We start from the raw sequence: 18,332 nt of genomic DNA, 5'->3' as shown, positions 1-18,332 counted from the left end.
GCACAGCCGGAATGCACGCGGGCGCGCTTCTCTCCTTTTAGCGCTGATGCAGCTGCAGCACGCCGTTAAGTCCCGCACATTCTACCAGCTTCGCATTTCTTTATCTCTCGTGGCGGGGGAGACCTTAGGCGCCCCTGCAGGGCCGCGGCCTCGTTCGGCTCCATCTGTTCCGTTATTCGCGCGAGCGCAGCGGATTGAGAGTCGCATGTTAATGGAACCGCATTGATTTATCGCGCGGAAGGTCTCCTGAACTTGAGTCAGACAAGCTTAGCCCCAAATTGAACTGCCCTCTCCCTAAACACACACACACACACACTCTCTCTCTCTCTTGGTCTCTCTCTCTCTCTTGCTCTCTCCTTTTCTCACACATTTACTCCCTCTCTCTTGTTTCAGCTAAAGCAGCCAAGTACGCTGCTCTCCAAGCCTTCCTGGGTGGAGGAGGCAGCAGAGGTAAGACGTTTTATTCACCTGTGAGGGTGCCTGACTGCCAGCTCACTTCCTGTACTGTGTAACAGAGTGCCAGTGAAACTGTTTTTTTAAAAGTAAGCAAATACCATTTATACAGTTCTGTTTATATACAGTTTTTTAATCTTCTAAATTCTATTTCAGTGTTCTAGAACTGCATTATTTTCAGTAGTGATTGTGACATCAGTATTAGAACGTTCAGTTACGAATATTCTAATCACATATTTGCGATCTCATGCCTTTAAAGGGTTAAATCCTTTAGCGTGCCATTCAGCTCTGGGCACCCACGCCTCCAGATTTACCGCAGTAGTGACAGTAACACTATTTACGTTTGTCCACTAGGGGGCGCCGGATGTCAAGGCAAGTACTGCGGCAGACGGCGGAAGTGAACGGCCCCGAAAATGAAGTGACCTCAAGAAATTTTGGTGCTACTGCATGATCTGGAGAATGTACATTTCTTATTTACAAAATCATTTGTTTTTACATTTTGTACTGTACATCTGTCACTGAAATCTTAAGGTTTTCAAATAAATTTTTACTGCGTTTAAAATCATGAAAGCCAAAAATAAAATATGAGAAGATAGCGTTTTTTGTAGTCAATGATTTGTGTGCACTGCATGGCACATTTATTTTCATAGAAACATTGATTCTGCCTGCATCACATGTTCTTGTTTTTTTGCTTTTTTTAACCAAGGCACTCACTGAATTTGTTAAATGCTCCCTGTTTGTCAGTCCCCCATTGTCAATACTGGTCTCTGTGCCACATTTTGAACATGTTTAAAGTCCGGAACAGGACGTTGAATAACGTTCATATTCTGTGACGTTTTGGGCAGGAGGTTTGCTTGGTCAAACCGCGCACGCCCAGTTTGTGATGAAGCCTGAGCTCTTTAGTGCCAGTGAAATATCCAGTCTTAATTTAACTCTAACAGAGTGCATGTGAGTCCAGTAGGGACCAGTGTAAGAGCTGATTTAACACTGAACATTTTACTCTGTGGTTATTGGGGTGTTGATGGACTCGGGGCATTTTAACGGTTGCTCTCTAGGCGCAGGCCAACAACAATCTGCACTATCTCAGAGATCTGTCAAAAAAAAAAAATATAAATAAGCATAAGGAGTGCTGCAGGTAGGAACAGGGTTACCAGCAACTTTCACAGACATTTTAAGGCAATGAAAGAATAATAGCTTACAGCATCTTTAACTTGGTTTTTTTTTTTTTTTTTTTTTGTTCTGGGTTTTTGTTTTTGTGTTTTTATGCTTGTTTACTGTTACCATGTATGCCATACACTTTATTTTGTGAACAGAATATTTGGCATCCAGGGTGATGCATGGCTGCAGGTTGTGTCCCCACTTACACAAGCCTCTCAGTTCTTGCGTGTGGGCCCATATCTGAGCAGCTGTCCAAAGTCAAAACCAATTTGCTTCTAAGCTTCCAGGTTAAAGTTCTTGCTCCTCTCACCATTATGAACTGTGCTTGTTAATCCTCGGACGATCATTGTAAGTTATGAAATAAGATGATCTTCCTTTGCCATTGCTGATACATTTGGGCTTATTGTGGGGCACTGATTAAATAAGTTTTTATTTTATTCTATTTTGTGTACCTTTCTCCTCAGCAGTATTTATTATGCTGAGGTGGCTGAATGTGATGTCCCCCCCCCCCCCCCCCCCCCCCCAACGTCCCGGTTCTGACTGTGTTCTGGAACCGTCGGTGCTGTTCAAACACGTAAAAATCATTGCTTACTGTGTTGTGTAGGCTCTGTACGCCGTGACAGCGCGTGCAGGAGGCCGTGTTTACCGCAGATGAAAACGAGCCGTCTTTGCTCCTGTTACATTGTTTCTCTTTTGCTGTATTCCAACAGTCTCTTTGTCTTAATGCGCGGGGGGACGGTTTGTATTGTTTAAAAGATGAGGAGCAATGCTTAGTTTTCATGATGCACAATCCAATACGTACGGGGGAAATCCCCGATTTTGTAACAATTTCAGTAAATAAAAGTTATAAATCGAAATATTTCTCCTGAAATGTGTGTGCTGTCAATTTCTTTTCTTTTACTCGTGTTAGGCTACATACACGCATTCATTTTTATTCAGTCCTTAGGCTTATAGGCTACCACAAATAAGCCTATTGCATTAAACGTTTTTACACATGAATGACGTTTCCAGTATTTTGGACATATTGAGTAGTAAAATAACTGGGTGATGTATAGTTAAGTTAGTTAAATTACTCTGTCATGTTGTATTTAAAGAATGTACAATATTTCAATGAATTGAAATAAGCTTACATATAAAACTCGTTAAGCTGATGTACAATAGACATTCAAAATGTACTGAATTTACACACATTAAAATGTGACACGGTTTGCTCTGATTCTGCCGTACAGTCGATGCTAACACAAATCCACAGGAAAGCGCAGATCCTATAGCCTGCGTTGCCGGCATTGTCGCTCACGAGGGCGCGCCTCCCACTTTTATTGCGCAGGCAAATTCTTTCCATTCAGTTTCCAGGGATTCCTCTCGGTCGGCCACCAGCGAGCTTTTTTCCCTCTCCTCCGCTAGTCAGCACTGCGCGCTGTGTTTTCCCATAGCCCCGCATCCCTCCCCCCTCCACCTCCAGCTTTCGCTGACTTCAGTGCGGAGACGAGCTGCGGCGATTATCAGGAGTTTTCTCCCAGAAGAAGAAAAAAACTGTCGCGAGCTCTCGACGGAGCTGCTGGCCGGTTGGGTGAATGAGGTTGATGCTGTTCTGCTGCACGTGGAAGGACGAACGCATGGGAGATGAGGAAGGTGAGTCGGGCAGGTGCGGTGGCGGGGTCGGATGCCGGAGGTGTGGTTGTCTGTTAAACGGAGGCACGCGGCGTACCCAGGCGGCTGCTCCTAATAAGCGCGCGCCGAGCAGGGGATAAAGGCGCAGGCTGCGGTCTCGGCAATAACATCTGCGAAAACAGGATAGGGAGGAGGGACGCGGAGCAGCCAGCGCGAAGCCAGGCTGCTACTAGCACAACAACATACTTTTTTCTGTCTGAAAACTCTGAGGGTACACACACAATGCAGCTAATTGCCAAACTAGTTTGATTTCCTTCGTGGTCACGCAGAGGAAAATCGCCCCGTTGCTCCCTGACAGTTCCGAAGAAATAGCTGCACATTCCAAACCCAGCAGGGGTCTGCCCTGGCAGGACAGCACAAAATGACATTGTTTTGCTCGTGGCGATGAAGCAGTCCTTTCGCTGGCTATGACATTGTGGGAAAATAAGCATGTTATGACATCGTTCATTTATTTCAGTGTTAGTGCGTTAAATGTGTGCTGTTTTTACTTAATGACATGCACAGCACATAGACCAGAGGGGTAGGAAAGTAAAGATAACGATTTTGGCAAGTCAGTCTCCACGGAAATATAGACTATTGTCTTATCGATATTGTGATGGTCGCTAATCATTGTGCATAATTTAAAACGCTCAGCCGAATGGAGATTTACTATCGATTATTTTTATCGATTATTTTGCTTTCTGTCTGGAACGGATGCAATATCGACAGTACGAGTGAATCGTCCCGGACTTGCAAACATAGGACACAACAATGACAAACTATGCGCATTTTTTTGTTTTGTTTTGTATGTTTTGTCATTTTATTTGTTTATTTTCTTTTCGTTTGTCATGTTTGACTGCGAGAAGGGAAAAGGTTCTGTTTTCTGACGCGCGGAAAGATCGCTGAATGAAACGCGGGTGTTTCAGCTGAAGCGTGAACGAGAGAAGAACTGAGCCGTAAGGTGAATAGAGTCCTGAGTGTATTGCTTTCACTTTCCCTGATTGGCTGCCTGCCTTTTTGGCACCGACTGAGGAGAATCAATCCAGCTTCCATCCGTTATGGAGAGAGGCAGTTCAGAGGCACGAGCTGTACTCTTAGCACTACTGTAGTACAATCTGCTCCCAAAGCAACTGACGCAAAGTTCCAGTTTGGTTTAACGTTCCGAGTGAAGTGACCTTGCGACGGTTGAGCAAATGCAAGGTCAGGTGCAAGGTATCGAGCTGCTCGCATACCTGAGTCACGTGTTCCCATTTAATCAATATCCTGCTTTTGGTGTTCCCTGAACAGGCAAGCGGGAGCATTTAGGGAGAAAAGCGGAAGAGGAGGGGACAAAGACTAAAAAATATGACGGTTTAAAGATACTCAGTTTATTTCCAGCGGACATTGCACGATAATGTATAATTAATTAAATTAATGTCAGCTTTAATTGGACTGGCTGTATTGCAGTTAATATCTAACGTCCCCTTGTGTACGTGTGACTGTATTGCTGCTGATGGGCGGTTGTCTAACGCCCCCTGTGTGTGTATCGGTGTATTGCAGCTGATGGGCGGTTGCCTAATGCCCTCAGTGTGTGGACTGGTGTATTGCAGCTGATGTCTAACGCCCCCTGTGTGTGGATTGGTGTATTGCAGCTGATGGGCGGTTGCCTAATGCCCTCTGTGTGTGGATTGGTGTATTGCAGCTGATGTCTAACACCCCCTGTGTGTGTTTGTGGCTGCACTGCAGCTGATGGGCGGTTGTCTAACGCCCCCTTGTGTACGTGTGGTTGTATTGCAGCAGATGGGCGGTTGCCGGTGTGTTCCGGGTGCAGGCTGAGGATCTACGATGATCAGTACCTCCAGGCCCTCAACGCCGACTGGCACGCCGTCTGCTTCCGGTGAGGATCCGTTCCAGCTTTACTACCTGCGCTACCTGCGCTACCTGTGTCATGTTTTTGTGGGATTTGGGCCTTACCTGTGTCATGTTTGTGTAGGATTTGGGCCTTACCTGTGTCATGTTTGTGTAGGATTTGGGTCCTGAACTGTGTCATGTTTGTTTTTTGCTTTTTTGGTTGTCTTGCAGCAGATGTTTGTGTGTGAAATTTCATGGTGTTATTCATAACAGTTGTATTAGGTTAATCATTTTTAAGTCAATCACATCTTCATGGGGATTTGGTACCCCCTAGTGGCAAAGTGCCAGAACTGCAGCCCGCTGCAGAGGGAGCTGCTCATGGAGTAAGAGCATGAGGACAGAGAGGATGGTTTCCAGGGGCCGCCTGGCCTGTAGACTCCAGAGCGACAGCAGGACAGCGGGGGCTTTGTGTGTGAGTGTGTGTGTGTGTGTGTTTGTGTGAGTGAGTGTGTGTGTGTGTGTGCGTGTGTGGGAGTGTGTGTGTGTGTGTGTGTGCGTGTGTGTGTGTGTGTGTGTGTGTATGTGCGTGTGTGGGAGTGTGTGTGTGTGCATGTGGGAGTGTGTGTGTGTGTGTGTGCGTGTGTGTGAGTGTGTGAGTGTGTGTGTGTGTGTGTGTGTGTGTATGTGCGTGTGTGGGAGTGTGTGTGTGTGCATGTGGGAGTGTGTGTGTGTGTGTGCGTGTGTGTGAGTGTGTGAGTGTGTGTGTGTGTGTGTGTGTGTGTGTGTGTGTGTGGGAGTGTGTGTGTGTGGGAGTGTGTGTGTGTGCGTGTGTGGGAGTGTGTGTGTGTGTGTGAGTGTGTGTGTGTGAGTGTGTGTGTGGTTAGGGGACGTTTCCGGGGGTGAATCATTATGCTGGTGTTTGCTCAGCCGTCTCCCCCCCCCCCCATAGTGTGTGCGTGTGTGCTCCACCTCTCCCTCTCTATCTGTACATCACTCCATCTCTCCGTTGCTCCAGCTATCCACCTCTCCATCTCTATCTGTACATCACTCCATCTCTCTGTTGCTCCAGCTATCCACCTCTCCATCTCTATCTGTACACCACTCCATCTCTCCGTCGCTTCAGCTATCCACCTCTCCATCTCTACCTCTCCTTCACTCCATCTGTCCACCCAGGCAGAGACCTAATCCTTTCCCTCTACATTTCTTCTCCTGTGTCTCTCTACCTTTATACCCGTCCACCTCCGGATCTCCACCTCTCCATCTCTCTACGTTTTCTGATTTTCTTTCTTTTCACTCCCCCGCCTCTCCATACCTCCACTTCTCTCCCTTTTCTGCTGAAACAGAGTTCAGGCCGGGACGTCCCGAAAGCAGGTCAGTGCTCCAGCGTTCCTCTGGCTGCTCAGTGGGATGAGCAGCTCCTCTGGCTGCTCAGGGGGATGAGCAGCTCCTCTGGCTGCTCAGGGGGATGAGCAGCTCCTCTGGCTGCTCAGCGGGATGAGCAGCTCCTCTGGCTGCTCAGCGGGATGAGCAGCTCCTCTGGCTGCTCAGCGGGATGAGCAGCTCCTCTGGCTGCTCAGGGGGATGAGCAGCTCCTCTGGCTGCTCAGCGGGATGAGCAGCTCCTCTGGCTGCTCAGCGGGATGAGCAGCTCCTCTGGCTGCTCAGCGGGATGAGCAGCTCCTCTGGCGGCGGGGTTGAAATGCCCAAATCCGCCATGTTTGTTCGTGCAGGTTAAAGCCTGCTCATCGCAGGTCGAGCTGAGTCTCCGTTAGTTTCTCTGTGTTGTTACAGCGCATTGCGTAACGCTCTGATTTAGAAAGAGGGGGAAGAAAGAACTGCATGAGAAAAAGAAGGTGGGACAGGATGGGGGGAAAAAAAGTGGGGAAAAAAAGGAAAAGGCCGTGAGATTATTTACAGAGGCTGTAGGAGACGGGCCGTTCTGTGAGAAACCCCGAAACGGCTCCCTGGGCTCGCCCCCGGTCTCTCAGGACCGCTGCAAATAGATCCACTGTGCCTGGGGGGGCGGGGGGGGGGGGGGGGGGGGCAGTGAGGTGGGGGGGGTCTGAGATCCCGGCAGCCTTTCCCAAGAGCGAGGCGGTGGCGGTACGGGTGGGGGGAGGGGGGTAGCAGCAGAGAGCGGCCTTGACGCCGAGCATCATGGGAAAGCATCAGGCCTGGTGCTGAGTGAAGGGGGGGGGGCGGGACCAGGGTAGGTGATGGGGAGGGGGGTAGGGGGGGGTAGGGGGGGGGTGAGGTTGCCCTTGCAGCATTGAAGCCAGACGCACAACCTGAAGCACTTGAGTAAATATCCAGCTCTCTCTCTGTGATTTATGTTCATTAATGGGAGGCGTGTGCTCGACTCGTTGCTAATGCTAACGCAGCAGTGCACAGTGCTAATGCTAACCCAGCTGCGCAGAGTGCTAATGCTAGCGCAGCAGCGCACAGTGCTAATGCTACCGCAGCAGCGCACAGTGCTAATGCTAACGCAGCTGCGCAGAGTGCTAATGCTAACGCAGCAGCGCACAGTGCTAATGCTAACGCAGCTGCGCACAGTGCTAATGCTAACGCAGCTGCGCACAGTGCTAATGCTAACGCAGCTGCGCACAGTGCTAATGCTAACGCAGCAGCGCACAGTGCTAATGCTAACGCAGCTGCGCAGTGCTAATGCTAACGCAGCAGCGCGCAGTGCTAATGCTAACGCAGCAGCGCGCAATGCTAATGCTAACGCAGCAGCGTGCAGAGTGATGTCACGCGCAGTGTTTTGTGGCAGACGGCCCTGCACTGCTCTCCAGCGTGCTGTGAATAAAAGGATGTCAGATGCACTGTGTCCTGAAAACAGGCCTTCTGTGTTACAACCATCAGCTAACAAAGACTCACTGATGGTAATGAGACAGTGAATCGCACTGTATATGTACACACACACATCCGCACACAAACACGTGTGTGGATACATACACACACATGCATGCAATACACTCACTCTCTCTCTCTCACACACATACACACACACACACACACCCTGTGTGACAAACCACTAAATAGGTATTACTCAGAAGCCCAGGGGGGGTGTGTGTGGGGGGTGGTGGGTGTTGGGGGGGGGGATGACTCCTGTGGGTCTGCTGATTAATTGGCTGTGAGGATTATGAGACCCAAGGGTCAAGGGTCAGGGGTCGAGGGTGACTCCTGTCTCTCCCTAAGTGGGCCAAACGATTTGACCCCCGCGGTCACATGTGCTGGATGTCTCTACCCCCCCCCCCCCATCCCCCCCCACCCACCTTCGTATGATGTCATTTGCAGGGAGCCCTAGGGGTGGAGCCTGTTATGGTCCTGTTAGGGCAGGGCTTGCTGTCCTCCCCTGCCCTGCCCATTTTCCACATGAAGAAGTGCTCCTTCTGCTGCCATTAATGTTCATGCAGAGTCAGACACTGACTGCAGTAGATTTATTTAAATGTTCTTTGTGTGCCAGAGAGCGAGGGAACAGTTTCAGAAACTGAAGTGAAGCCTCCGCGCGCATGTTGAAGGTTTAAATCCGGGTGGCTCTTCTCATATCGCATTCTCTGGAGCTGGGGTGTGCAATCTTGTCCTAAAAAAAAGTCAGGTCCCTAGCGCTAGTATATCCACTGTACACTTGGGTTCGTTCTATGCCAGGTAAAACAATTCAAAAGATCTCAGAGAAACTTCCACAGTCGTTTTTTATGTCCAGAGCAACTTACATCTTTTATACGTAACTCGGTTATACAGCTGGATATTTACTGAAGCATTTCAGGGTACAACAGCAGTGCCCCACCTGGGAATCAAACCCGCAACCTTCGGGCTCAGCTTTTTACCCACTGAGCTGTTCTGCTGCCTGTGTTTTGTTTATAGCTGTTAGTGATCTGTGGGGATTTGACTGGTGTCTGAAGGGTTAAGCATTTCAGGTGAAGCGTTTGACTCTCGTCCGATCCGAGTGCCCGTTCGAGCGGGAGAGAGTGGCCCTGGGAATATTTATCTATCAATTATTCATTTCTAATTTAGTTATTTATTCAGTGGAAAGAGAGACGGGTTGTGCTTGTAAACGCGGTAATGTGCGGTTAGCTTACCGCCAGTGCGTTTGAGTGGGTTCAGCAGCAGTGGACCGCGGCGCTGTGGCTAGCCTGTTTCCGCCCGTTTACTTACACGCTACAGTACTGGAGCCGTAATGGCAGGGCTTGTGCACGCGAGGCACAGAGGCCAGCAGAAACAAGGCTGCCGGTAGGAAACTGTAAGCAACGTATGAGCGTGACACCGTCAGGCTTAACCCCTTGAAGAGCACAGTAGGGTTTTTTTTGGAATGTTATTTCCCAGAATTCTAAGTCAGTGTTCTGGAACTCCGTTGCTTTCGGTCGCCAGCAGCGATTGTGACATCAGCATCGGAATGTTCAGCTAAGAACATTCTAATCACAGACCTGTCATCTCATGCAGCCGTCACACATACAGACCACGTGTAAGTGTATGGTGCAAGCGCTCGTTACATTCTGATATTGCCATGACTCACGCCTGTGACCTCCAAAATATATGAGCCAACCACCCAAGCTCTGGACCCACCCCTGACTTATTCATGTCACCCCCCCCCTCCCTCCACCCCCCCCCTCGGAAGTGAGCGGCTGTATTTAAACCCCCCGCCCCGCTGAAACCCCATCCCTCCAGCGCATTTGGGTCACCTGAAAGTGTGTCAGGTGTTAGTGGCTGGCTGCAGTAGCGGCTCTTAAAAACCCTCTAAACCTGATGACTGTTCTCTCTGTCCTCATTGGTCAGCTGAACTCAAAAGATGTATATATATATATTTTTTTTTTTTTGCCTCAGTCCTAGCTCCTGTCAGATTCTGAGCTTTCAGGCCTGAACACCTAGGGTAAAATAACACACACACACACACACACACACACAGACACACACGACAAATAATTAAATAATGGGGGGGGGGGAGGCTGGATGGGTGGGGGCGTAAACAAAGTCAGGGTTCCTCTAGATGTCACAGGGTCATGCCTTTTTTTTTTCCTGAGGAAGTTGTGAACGAGCAAAAAAGCACAGGAAACAAGGCTGACTGCAGCAAAGAGAGCAAGGGAGCCTCTCTCTCTCTCTCACCATCTCTCTCTCTCCGTCTCTCTCTCTCTCTCACCATCTCTCTCTCTCTCTCTCTCACCGTCTCTCTCTCTCTCTCTCTCCGTCTCTCTCTCTCTCGCTCTGTCTCTCTCTCTCCGTCTCTCTCTCTCTCTCTCTCTCTCTCTCTCTGTCTCTATGTATGGGGCACCGCATAGCGACTGTGCCACTGACCTCGCTCTCCTCCGACCCTTCGCCCCCCCGCCCCTCACTCCGCTCCGCTCCGCCGTAGGGAAGCATGTCGCGCCGGGACCAGCGCTACCGGAGGTGGACCAGGGAGAAGTAAGCATGGCGGCGTTAGCGTATGGGACGGGCGCTACGCTACGCGCTATGGTACGCGCTATGCTACACTGTACACAGCGCTATGCTACGCTGTACACCGCGCTATGCTACCCTCTACACCGCGCTATGCTACGCTGTACACCGCGCTATGCTACCCTCTACACCGCGCTATGCTACCCTCTACACCGCGCTATGCTACGCTACCTGGCTCTGTGGTCAGGGTTGGCTGTGTGAAATAGAGAAGTTTAGCTGGTGTGTCCGCGCGCTGGGGCTGCAGCTGCTGCTGTGGTCGCTGCCATTGTTCTGTATGTGGCGTTCGGTGCTGCTTCTCTGTGGGGAAGTTTTGTAGGGCAGGTGTGCGCTGTTTGTGTAGAGAGATGCAGTGTGTGTCCTATTAATGAAGATGCATTAGTGTGAGTGTGTGTGTGTGTGTGTGTGTGTGTGAATGTTTGTGTATGGCTGTGAGTTTCAGTACGAGAGAGATGTGGAGAGTGTAACGTGTAAGACTTCAGTGCTCCTGAATCTCTGATCTCTGGGACTCAGTAAAGCTCAGTCAGTGCGTAGCAGTGACTCACAGTGAAACACAGTCTCTGAGTCTCAGCCAGGAGAGTCTGTGTGGAGATGCAGGAGAGTCTGTGCGGAGATGCAGGAGAGTCTGTGTGGAAATGCAGGAGAGTCTGTGTGGAGATGCAGGAGAGTCTGTGTGGAGATGCAGGAGAGTCTGTGTGGAGATGCAGGAGAGTCTGTGTGGAGATGCAGGAGAGTCTGTGTGGAGATGCAGGAGAGTCTGTGTGGAGATGCAGGAGAGTCTGTGCGGAGATGCAGGAGAGTCTGTGTGGAGATGCAGGAGAGTCTGTGTGGAGATGCAGGAGAGTCTGTGTGGAGATGCAGGAGAGTCTGTGCGGAGATGCAGGAGAGTCTGTGCGGAGATGCAGGAGAGTCTGTGTGGAGATGCAGGCTTTTGGAGTCGTGGTTGCCAGAGTGTGTGTGAGATGTCCGTGTCACATTAACGCATTAGGTATTTTCGGACTGACGGTCTCCTATGAGGGCTGTGGCAGTGTGGTGTGACGGGTAAGGAGCTGGTCTCATACCCTAAAGGTTGTGGGCCCTTTGAGCCTTGAGCAAGGTACATAACTGCAGTGTATATCCCGCCGGAATAAATGGGTGCAGTGTAAATGCTGTGTAAAAAGTTGTGTTAATCACTCTGGATGAGAGCGTCTGCTAAGTGCCTGTAATGTGATGTGATGGCTGCCAGGTCTGCTGAATGCCTGTAATGTGATGTGATGGCTGCCAGAACAGAACAGCACGTTTGTTCTGATCACTCGGACTTCGCTTCCTAACGTGTGCAGAAACGCTGCAGACCTTCTCGGATTTGAAGCGGCGTTTTGGAGGCGCAGCGGCGGGAAACAGGAAGTGTGGTGCGAGGCCGTTGTGATTATTTCTGCTGCGCTGCTTTTCGCAGCTTTGCGAGTCGGGTGGGGGGGTAATTATCTTTTTTAGTCGCGTGGCGGGGGCCGCTGTAGCAGTGGGTTCGACCGCGGTGGCACATCCTGGGCGGAGTCTCAAACATGCGGGTGCTGACTGTGGCCAACCGCTCGGTGGGGGGGGGGGTGGCTCTTCTCTCTCTCACTGGCCGTCCTGTACATCTGGGCACCTGTCCTGCTGTTTTTCAATCTTTTGGGCTGTGGACGTCCTGCTATTACCCACGTGCTTCTCCTCTCTCAGAGGGGGTGGAATTTACAGGGGAACAGGGCGTTGTGTTTTCCTCGATTGTTCTCGGTTTTTAAACTTATTTAGGCTCCGGTTTCCTGCTCGCTGGCCTTCGCTGATAAAAAAAGAGGCCTTTTATGTAGCAAAATACCAAACAAAAAGGAAAAAGAACCTTGTGATCTTTCTCCAGATCTGGTGCGGACTCAGGGCTGTTTTGTGTGTCGGGTTTGGCGATGGATGGAGTGATGGGCGTAGTCTGTGTAAGGGAGAGGGGGAAAGGAGGAGAAAGGAGGGGAACGGTGTGTGAAGGTCATCTGGGCGGCGGATGAAGGTCGTCCCGCGGCGTCTGGCTGGGTGAGGGGTGGGGGTGCTAGCGCGGCGTGTAGCGCTGTGAGGTACAGGCGGGGTTAGGGTGGGAATAAACGGCCCTTTCACGCCCCGGGGGGGGTAAATATGCGGGGGGGGGGGTTTTAAACGCCAGCGTGGGGGCTTATCGCACACAAAGACCCGTCCCAGCAGAGCCGCTGCACGCCGGACCAGCGCATACCCGCTACCGGCTCCTGAATGGAGTTCTGGAACAAAAATATCTCCCCCACACAAAAAAAAATAAAACCCCGGGCCCCTCCTCTTTGTAAACACAAAAAAAACAAAAACCAGAAGGGAAAAAAAAATCTGTTGTCGTGTCTGCTCTCTCTCTTTTTCTCTCTCTCTTTCTTTCTTTTTTGTTCTTTATTGTCTGGCGTGCTTTTCCCGTGCCGGACCCTGCCGATCCAGCACTTTAAGGGTTAAACCCCCATTGTGCTGAGCTTGCGGTTCTGCCCCCTTTCCAGAGCCCCGATTGGTCCTGGCAGGGCCGTGGCCCCGCCCCTGTGGGAGGGGCCAAGGGAAGGCAATGAGGTAATGTCTTTCCACAGAGGGATGACATCATTCTCTCATTCCCATTCCAGCAGTGGCAGCCCGTAGTCTTCCCTCTCCGTGACTTTACGGGCTCTGGCTGCGGCAGGGGGCTGCCCCGCTGGAGAATGCGCGCCTGCCGCTCCGTTTTTAAAAAACGTTTATCACGCGCGCGTCACGAACTATAACGTGTGCTGGTTTATAAAACAGTCCCCTGCCATTTGGTTTTTTAACATGTATCATGCTCGTATTACAAACTCTAACGTGTGCAGGTTTATATTTCACATCTGAGTGATGTGATTTGTAAGTATTATTTTTTTTATTTTTTTGGTTTTCTCTTGTTTGCTGAAACGACCGAGTCGTAGAGAGAGGGGGATGAGGTGTCCGGTGACATCACGGACTTGGCGCCGGGCTGGGTTCTGACGGTGGGTCTGGCTTGGAGCCGGTCTGTCTTCCTGACGGAAAGTGGGCTCTTAGGAAGAGCAGTGGAAACCACACCCCCTTGCTGCCCAAAGCCCCCCCCCCCCTCCCGAAACCCTCCCCATCCTGACAACTGGAGCAGTCCTTTTGTTCTGTGAAAGGGATCTGGGATTCCCCCCGGCCCCCCCACTCCATCCCATCTCCCTAGTCCTGTTCTGGGTTTCCATGTCAACAGTGAGGGTCCATCACTGCCATGACAACCTCTGTTCTGACCTTGCAGTGCCTCACGAGAATTTCTAAATTTAATCCAAGTCCTGCTTTTGCTATCATACTCAGCCCCACCCCACACACACACACACACACACACGTACACACACACAAACACACACACACAGACACACACGTAGGCACGCACACACACAGACACACACGCACACACACACGTACGCACACACACACCGACACACAAACACACACATAGACGAACACACACAGACGCACACTGCTTATTGTCTCGATCCCAGTGTGTCAGCGTGACAGGAAGTGAGTGAACGTGGCGCTTCCCGTTTCTGGTGTCGGAGCGAGACAGACACCGGGCCCGCCGGCCGCGTTTCCACGGCGTCTGAGATGGGGGAGCAGGAGCCGCGGTCCCCGCTACCTGAGCTTCACCCCAAGCGCCAGCGACTGAACTGCCAGCCGTGTCTGTCTGGCACACGCTGTGCATTTCCTTTCTGTGTGAGTGTGTGTGTGTGTGTGTGCGCTGTGTATGTGCATGCATGTATATGCGAGTGCGTGTGTGTGTGTGTGTGCATGCATGTATATGCGAGTGCGTGTTGGCTGATGCAGGTTTTATTGCAGATAATAGTTTTCTTTAGTTTTTGTTTTGCCTCTTGGTAAAAACAGGCGTTCTGGTGTCAGGTCGAAGTGCTTCTGGCCGCTGTGGCTCAGGAAGGGGGGCCCGGGTTCGAGAACGCTGCGCCTCGCTTCAGCAAACCGCAACACCCACCTTACCTCCACCTCCCGTCCTCTGTGCTGCAGGACCCCACCAAACCACGGACGTTACCTACCTGCGCTGCGTCTGTTACACGTGTGTGTGTGTGTGTGTGTGTGTGTGTGTGTGTGTGCACGCGATGTGATGTGTGTGTGTGTGTGTGCTATGTGATGTGTGTGTGCATGTGTGTGTGTGCTATGTGATGTGTGTGTGTGTGTGTGTGTGTGCTATGTGATGTGTGTGTGTGTGTGCGCAATGTGATGTGTGTGTGTGTGTGTGCTATGTGATGTGTGTGTGTGTGTGTGCATGTGTGTGTGTGCTATGTGATGTGTGTGTGTGTGTGCGCAATGTGATGTGTGTGTGTGTGTTCGCGATGTGATGTGTGTGTGTGTGCTATGTGGTGTGTGTGTGTGTGTGTGTGTGTGTGAGACAGAATGTTCTGGAGAGGCAGTGTTGAGTTTTTTTAGTGTTGTTCCCGAGTCCCTGTCATAAGCTTTGCCAGTGTTCTTTTAACGTTGTTTAAAGGTTGTTTTAATGCAATTCCCTCTCTTTGCTCTCAGGTGCTGTATGTCCCTGTTGTATGTTGTAGAAGTGCTGTTTTAATGTTGCTGTAACGTTGCTCTCTCAGTATGTCCCTGTTGTGTATTTACACAGGGTTGCTTTAACGTTGTTGTAATGTTGTCGTAATGTTGCTGTAACTTTGTTCTCTCTCTCTCTCTCTCCCCCAGGTGCTGTGAGTGTCGGGCGTCCCTGTCCCACTGGTACTATGAGAAGGAGGGGCAGCTCTTCTGTAAGAGGGACTACTGGGCACGCTTCGGGGAGCTCTGCAACGGCTGCACCGAGACCATCAGCACCGGCCTCATCATGGTACCAGCAAACGCACAATTACACACACACATACGCACACGCACACACACACGATTGCACGCACGCACGCACGCACCCACGCACACTCACACACACACACACACTCACACACACATGCACACTCACACTCACACACACATACGCATACACACACACACACACACACACACATGCACACTCACACATGCACACTCACACACTGCCCTGGGCACTGGGCGAATGCAAGCGGGGCGGCGGGGGGGGGGGGCGGTGGGGCCGGGGGGGGGGGTGTTTTCACGTGAACTTGCGGTGGACATCGTGAGCTCCAGCTCCTGTCCCGCAGCCTGGAGAGCACCTGTGCCCGTCCGGGGCCAGTCTGTTCCAGGTCCAGCTCCCATTCATAATGATCTCATTAAGCCCCAATCACTGACCTGCGCCTAATCGGGACCGACAGCTGTAGACGTCTTTCTGTGAAGCTGATTAAACAGCGGTCCGATATGGGGGTGGACCAGCGTCTGTTTATACCGCTGGTTAGACGAGTCAGCGTGATCTGCTGGAACGAAAACCAGCACCGGCCCTCCGGACCTGGAGCGGACAGCTGGGCACATGCTGGCCCTGGAGAGCTGCCTCTGGAGGGCGCAAGCGAGCAGCTGCCGCTTCTCACCGAATCTCCCATGGAGATTCCGTGTGTTTGCTTTGCTCATTGTTTATGTGCTCAGCCGAGCTGAGGTTCATTTTGGGGGGTAGGGGGCTGGGGGGGGGGGGGTCACGCTGATTCATCCGGACTGTGGAGATGCGCTTGTGTCTGTTGCCTTGGAGATAATGAGGTCACCAAATGCCCCCCCCCCCCGACACACACACACGCACACATTCATACACACACACATGCATACTCACACACACACACTCACACAGGAACATAAACAGGAAGGACCATGTGTGGAAGGGGAAGTATGTGAGGGTGGATGGTCAGGGTGTCAGCCATATGGCGGTGGTGTTATAATTACCCCCCCCAGCCCCCCCGGCCCCCTCCCAGACTTCCTCGGAACGGCCGGGCCTCGAGGGCAGCTGTGACTGTTTCAGGGTGGTGTTGCTCAAGAGCGGCGTTTCTCTGGCGCTGTGCGCGGCCTCTGGCTGGCTCTCTGAATTTACCGCCATTTACTGTCGCTGTGCGACGCCGCCCGGTCAGCCCCCCCCAGCCCCTAACCCCCCCCCAGCCCCTAACTGCCGCCTTGCCCCCCCAGCATCTGGTTCACTGAGAAAAACGTGGGCCGTCTTTGATGAATGTAAAATGTGAAAAGTTGTGTAAGTCGCTCTGGTTATGAGCGTCTGCTAAACGCCTGTAGTGTGCTGTAATGTAACGAGGAGATCTTTCGGCTGATTTACAAGTCCTCTGTTTCTGTGGGAAAGGTGGTACGAAGATTTCAAGTTTAGGCTTTAGGGAAGGAAGTTTGTCTCCGCATCTCGACATGATCAGTGCTCAGAAATAAAAATAAACGTGGTGTAAAGCTGTTTTTTTTTTAGGAACAGGACACATCACTGTTAAGCAGGGTGGGTTTGTTGAGATGTTGGATAGCTGAGGTGTGGAACTTGTGTCATGTTAACATCTCCAGTTCTCCTGCTGTGTGCGGTCTGAGTGTGCGGTCCGAGTGTGCGGTCCGAGTGTGCGGTCCGAGTGTGCGGTCCGAGTGTGCGCTGTGATGGAGTTACCCTCCTGCGTAAATCTGCGTTCAGACCAATCGGATGAGAGAGCGTTCTGGAGATTTGAGTCGCGCGGAGAGGCGCCTGCACCTGACGTGACACCTATGCCAGCCGGCGCTGTGAAATCTCTCCTCTTTCTCAACCTTCCTTCCCTTTCACTGAAAGAGCGCGTCTTCCCCGCCAGTAAACTCCCGTCTTTCACAATCTGCCCAACGTGTTCTGAGTTTAGAGTTTTTCCTGCATTGCTGAAAGCGGCCAGTAAACACGCACATGCCTAACGCAGTGTGTTTGGCGGGGTTTTTTTTTGCCGTACGGCGGGACGCTGGTGTGTGTGTGTGTGTGTGTGTGTGGTCAGCTGATCTCGGCAGCAGGACAGAGCAGCTTTATTTCCACACAACCCGTCCATTAGTTCTCCTGACGCTCGGTCCGGGGTTAGGGTTAGGGTTAGGGTTAGGGTTTGGGTTTATGGGGATTATAAAGTCCCTGCGATCTGTGTGACTTCACCTCCCTCTCGGAAACTCGCGCTGTCGTGCGGAAAGCGATCTTCGTCCTTGGTCTTCGTCCTTGGTCTTCGTCCTTGGTCTTCGTCCTTGGTCTTCGTCCTTGGTCTTCGTCCTCGGTCTTCGTCCTTGGTCTTCGTCCTTGGTCTAGCCGCGGCGTTGAAAGGCCTCCCATTGTGGGGCCGTCGCTCGCGATGCGCCAGCCGCGCTTTCCGACGGCTTTTGCGCCGCGTCTGTCGAGCCTCGTTAAATATTCAGCCAGCCGTGCTGACAGACTGTGTGCTCTGTTACAGCGTCAGGTGACTGACAGACAGACAGACAGAGAGACAGACAGACAGGCAGGCAGGCAGGCAGGCAGGCAGGCAGGCAGAGAGACTGACGACAGACAGACAGACAGACAGACAGACAGAGGTGCTGCAGAGCTTTTCTAACGGCTGTAGGTACTGTGCCATTGCAGGCCCTCTTCTCCATAAGCTCCAAAGCCAAGCTGAGAGAGTGTGTGCAAGTCACCTGTTTGTATCACCTGGTCAAGATGCAGGCACGGAGAGGGCAGCCCCTTCCTCTATAGGACCCTGCCAGCCTCTCTGTCTGTCTCTCTCTGTCTCTCATGCACACACACACACACACTCACACACACACATACATAGTGCGTGTTTGTGTTGTGAGGACCAGCAGGCAGTGCTGCGGACACCTTGCCAGGGTTTATTAATATCTGCAGAGTCATACCGCCCTTGGCAACTAGAGCAGCTGCTCTGAGGGAGAGAGAGAGAGAGAGAGGGAATG

General features: G+C 51.5%; 1 protein-coding gene across 3 annotated transcripts in view; it reads left to right on the top strand.

The window, feature by feature from the left end:
- Positions 1-3,185: 3,185 nt before the first annotated feature.
- Positions 3,186-18,332, top strand: part of LOC118235999 (LIM domain kinase 1-like) — a 31,220-nt gene continuing 16,073 nt past the window's right edge. The window contains exons 1-3 of one of the 3 annotated variants that reach the window (XM_035433959.1): positions 3,186-3,243; positions 5,038-5,137; positions 15,231-15,369. In XM_035433959.1, coding sequence (XP_035289850.1) covers positions 3,186-3,243; positions 5,038-5,137; positions 15,231-15,369 — 297 coding nt within the window. The other 2 variants (XM_035433960.1, XM_035433961.1) reach the window with 2 other exon arrangements.

The sequence above is a fragment of the Anguilla anguilla genome, chromosome 9 (genome assembly GCF_013347855.1).
Source record: "Anguilla anguilla isolate fAngAng1 chromosome 9, fAngAng1.pri, whole genome shotgun sequence".
Lineage (NCBI taxonomy): Eukaryota > Metazoa > Chordata > Actinopteri > Anguilliformes > Anguillidae > Anguilla > Anguilla anguilla.
Note: the sequence above shows the minus strand (reverse complement) of the source record. Positions and strands in the feature narration are given on the sequence as shown.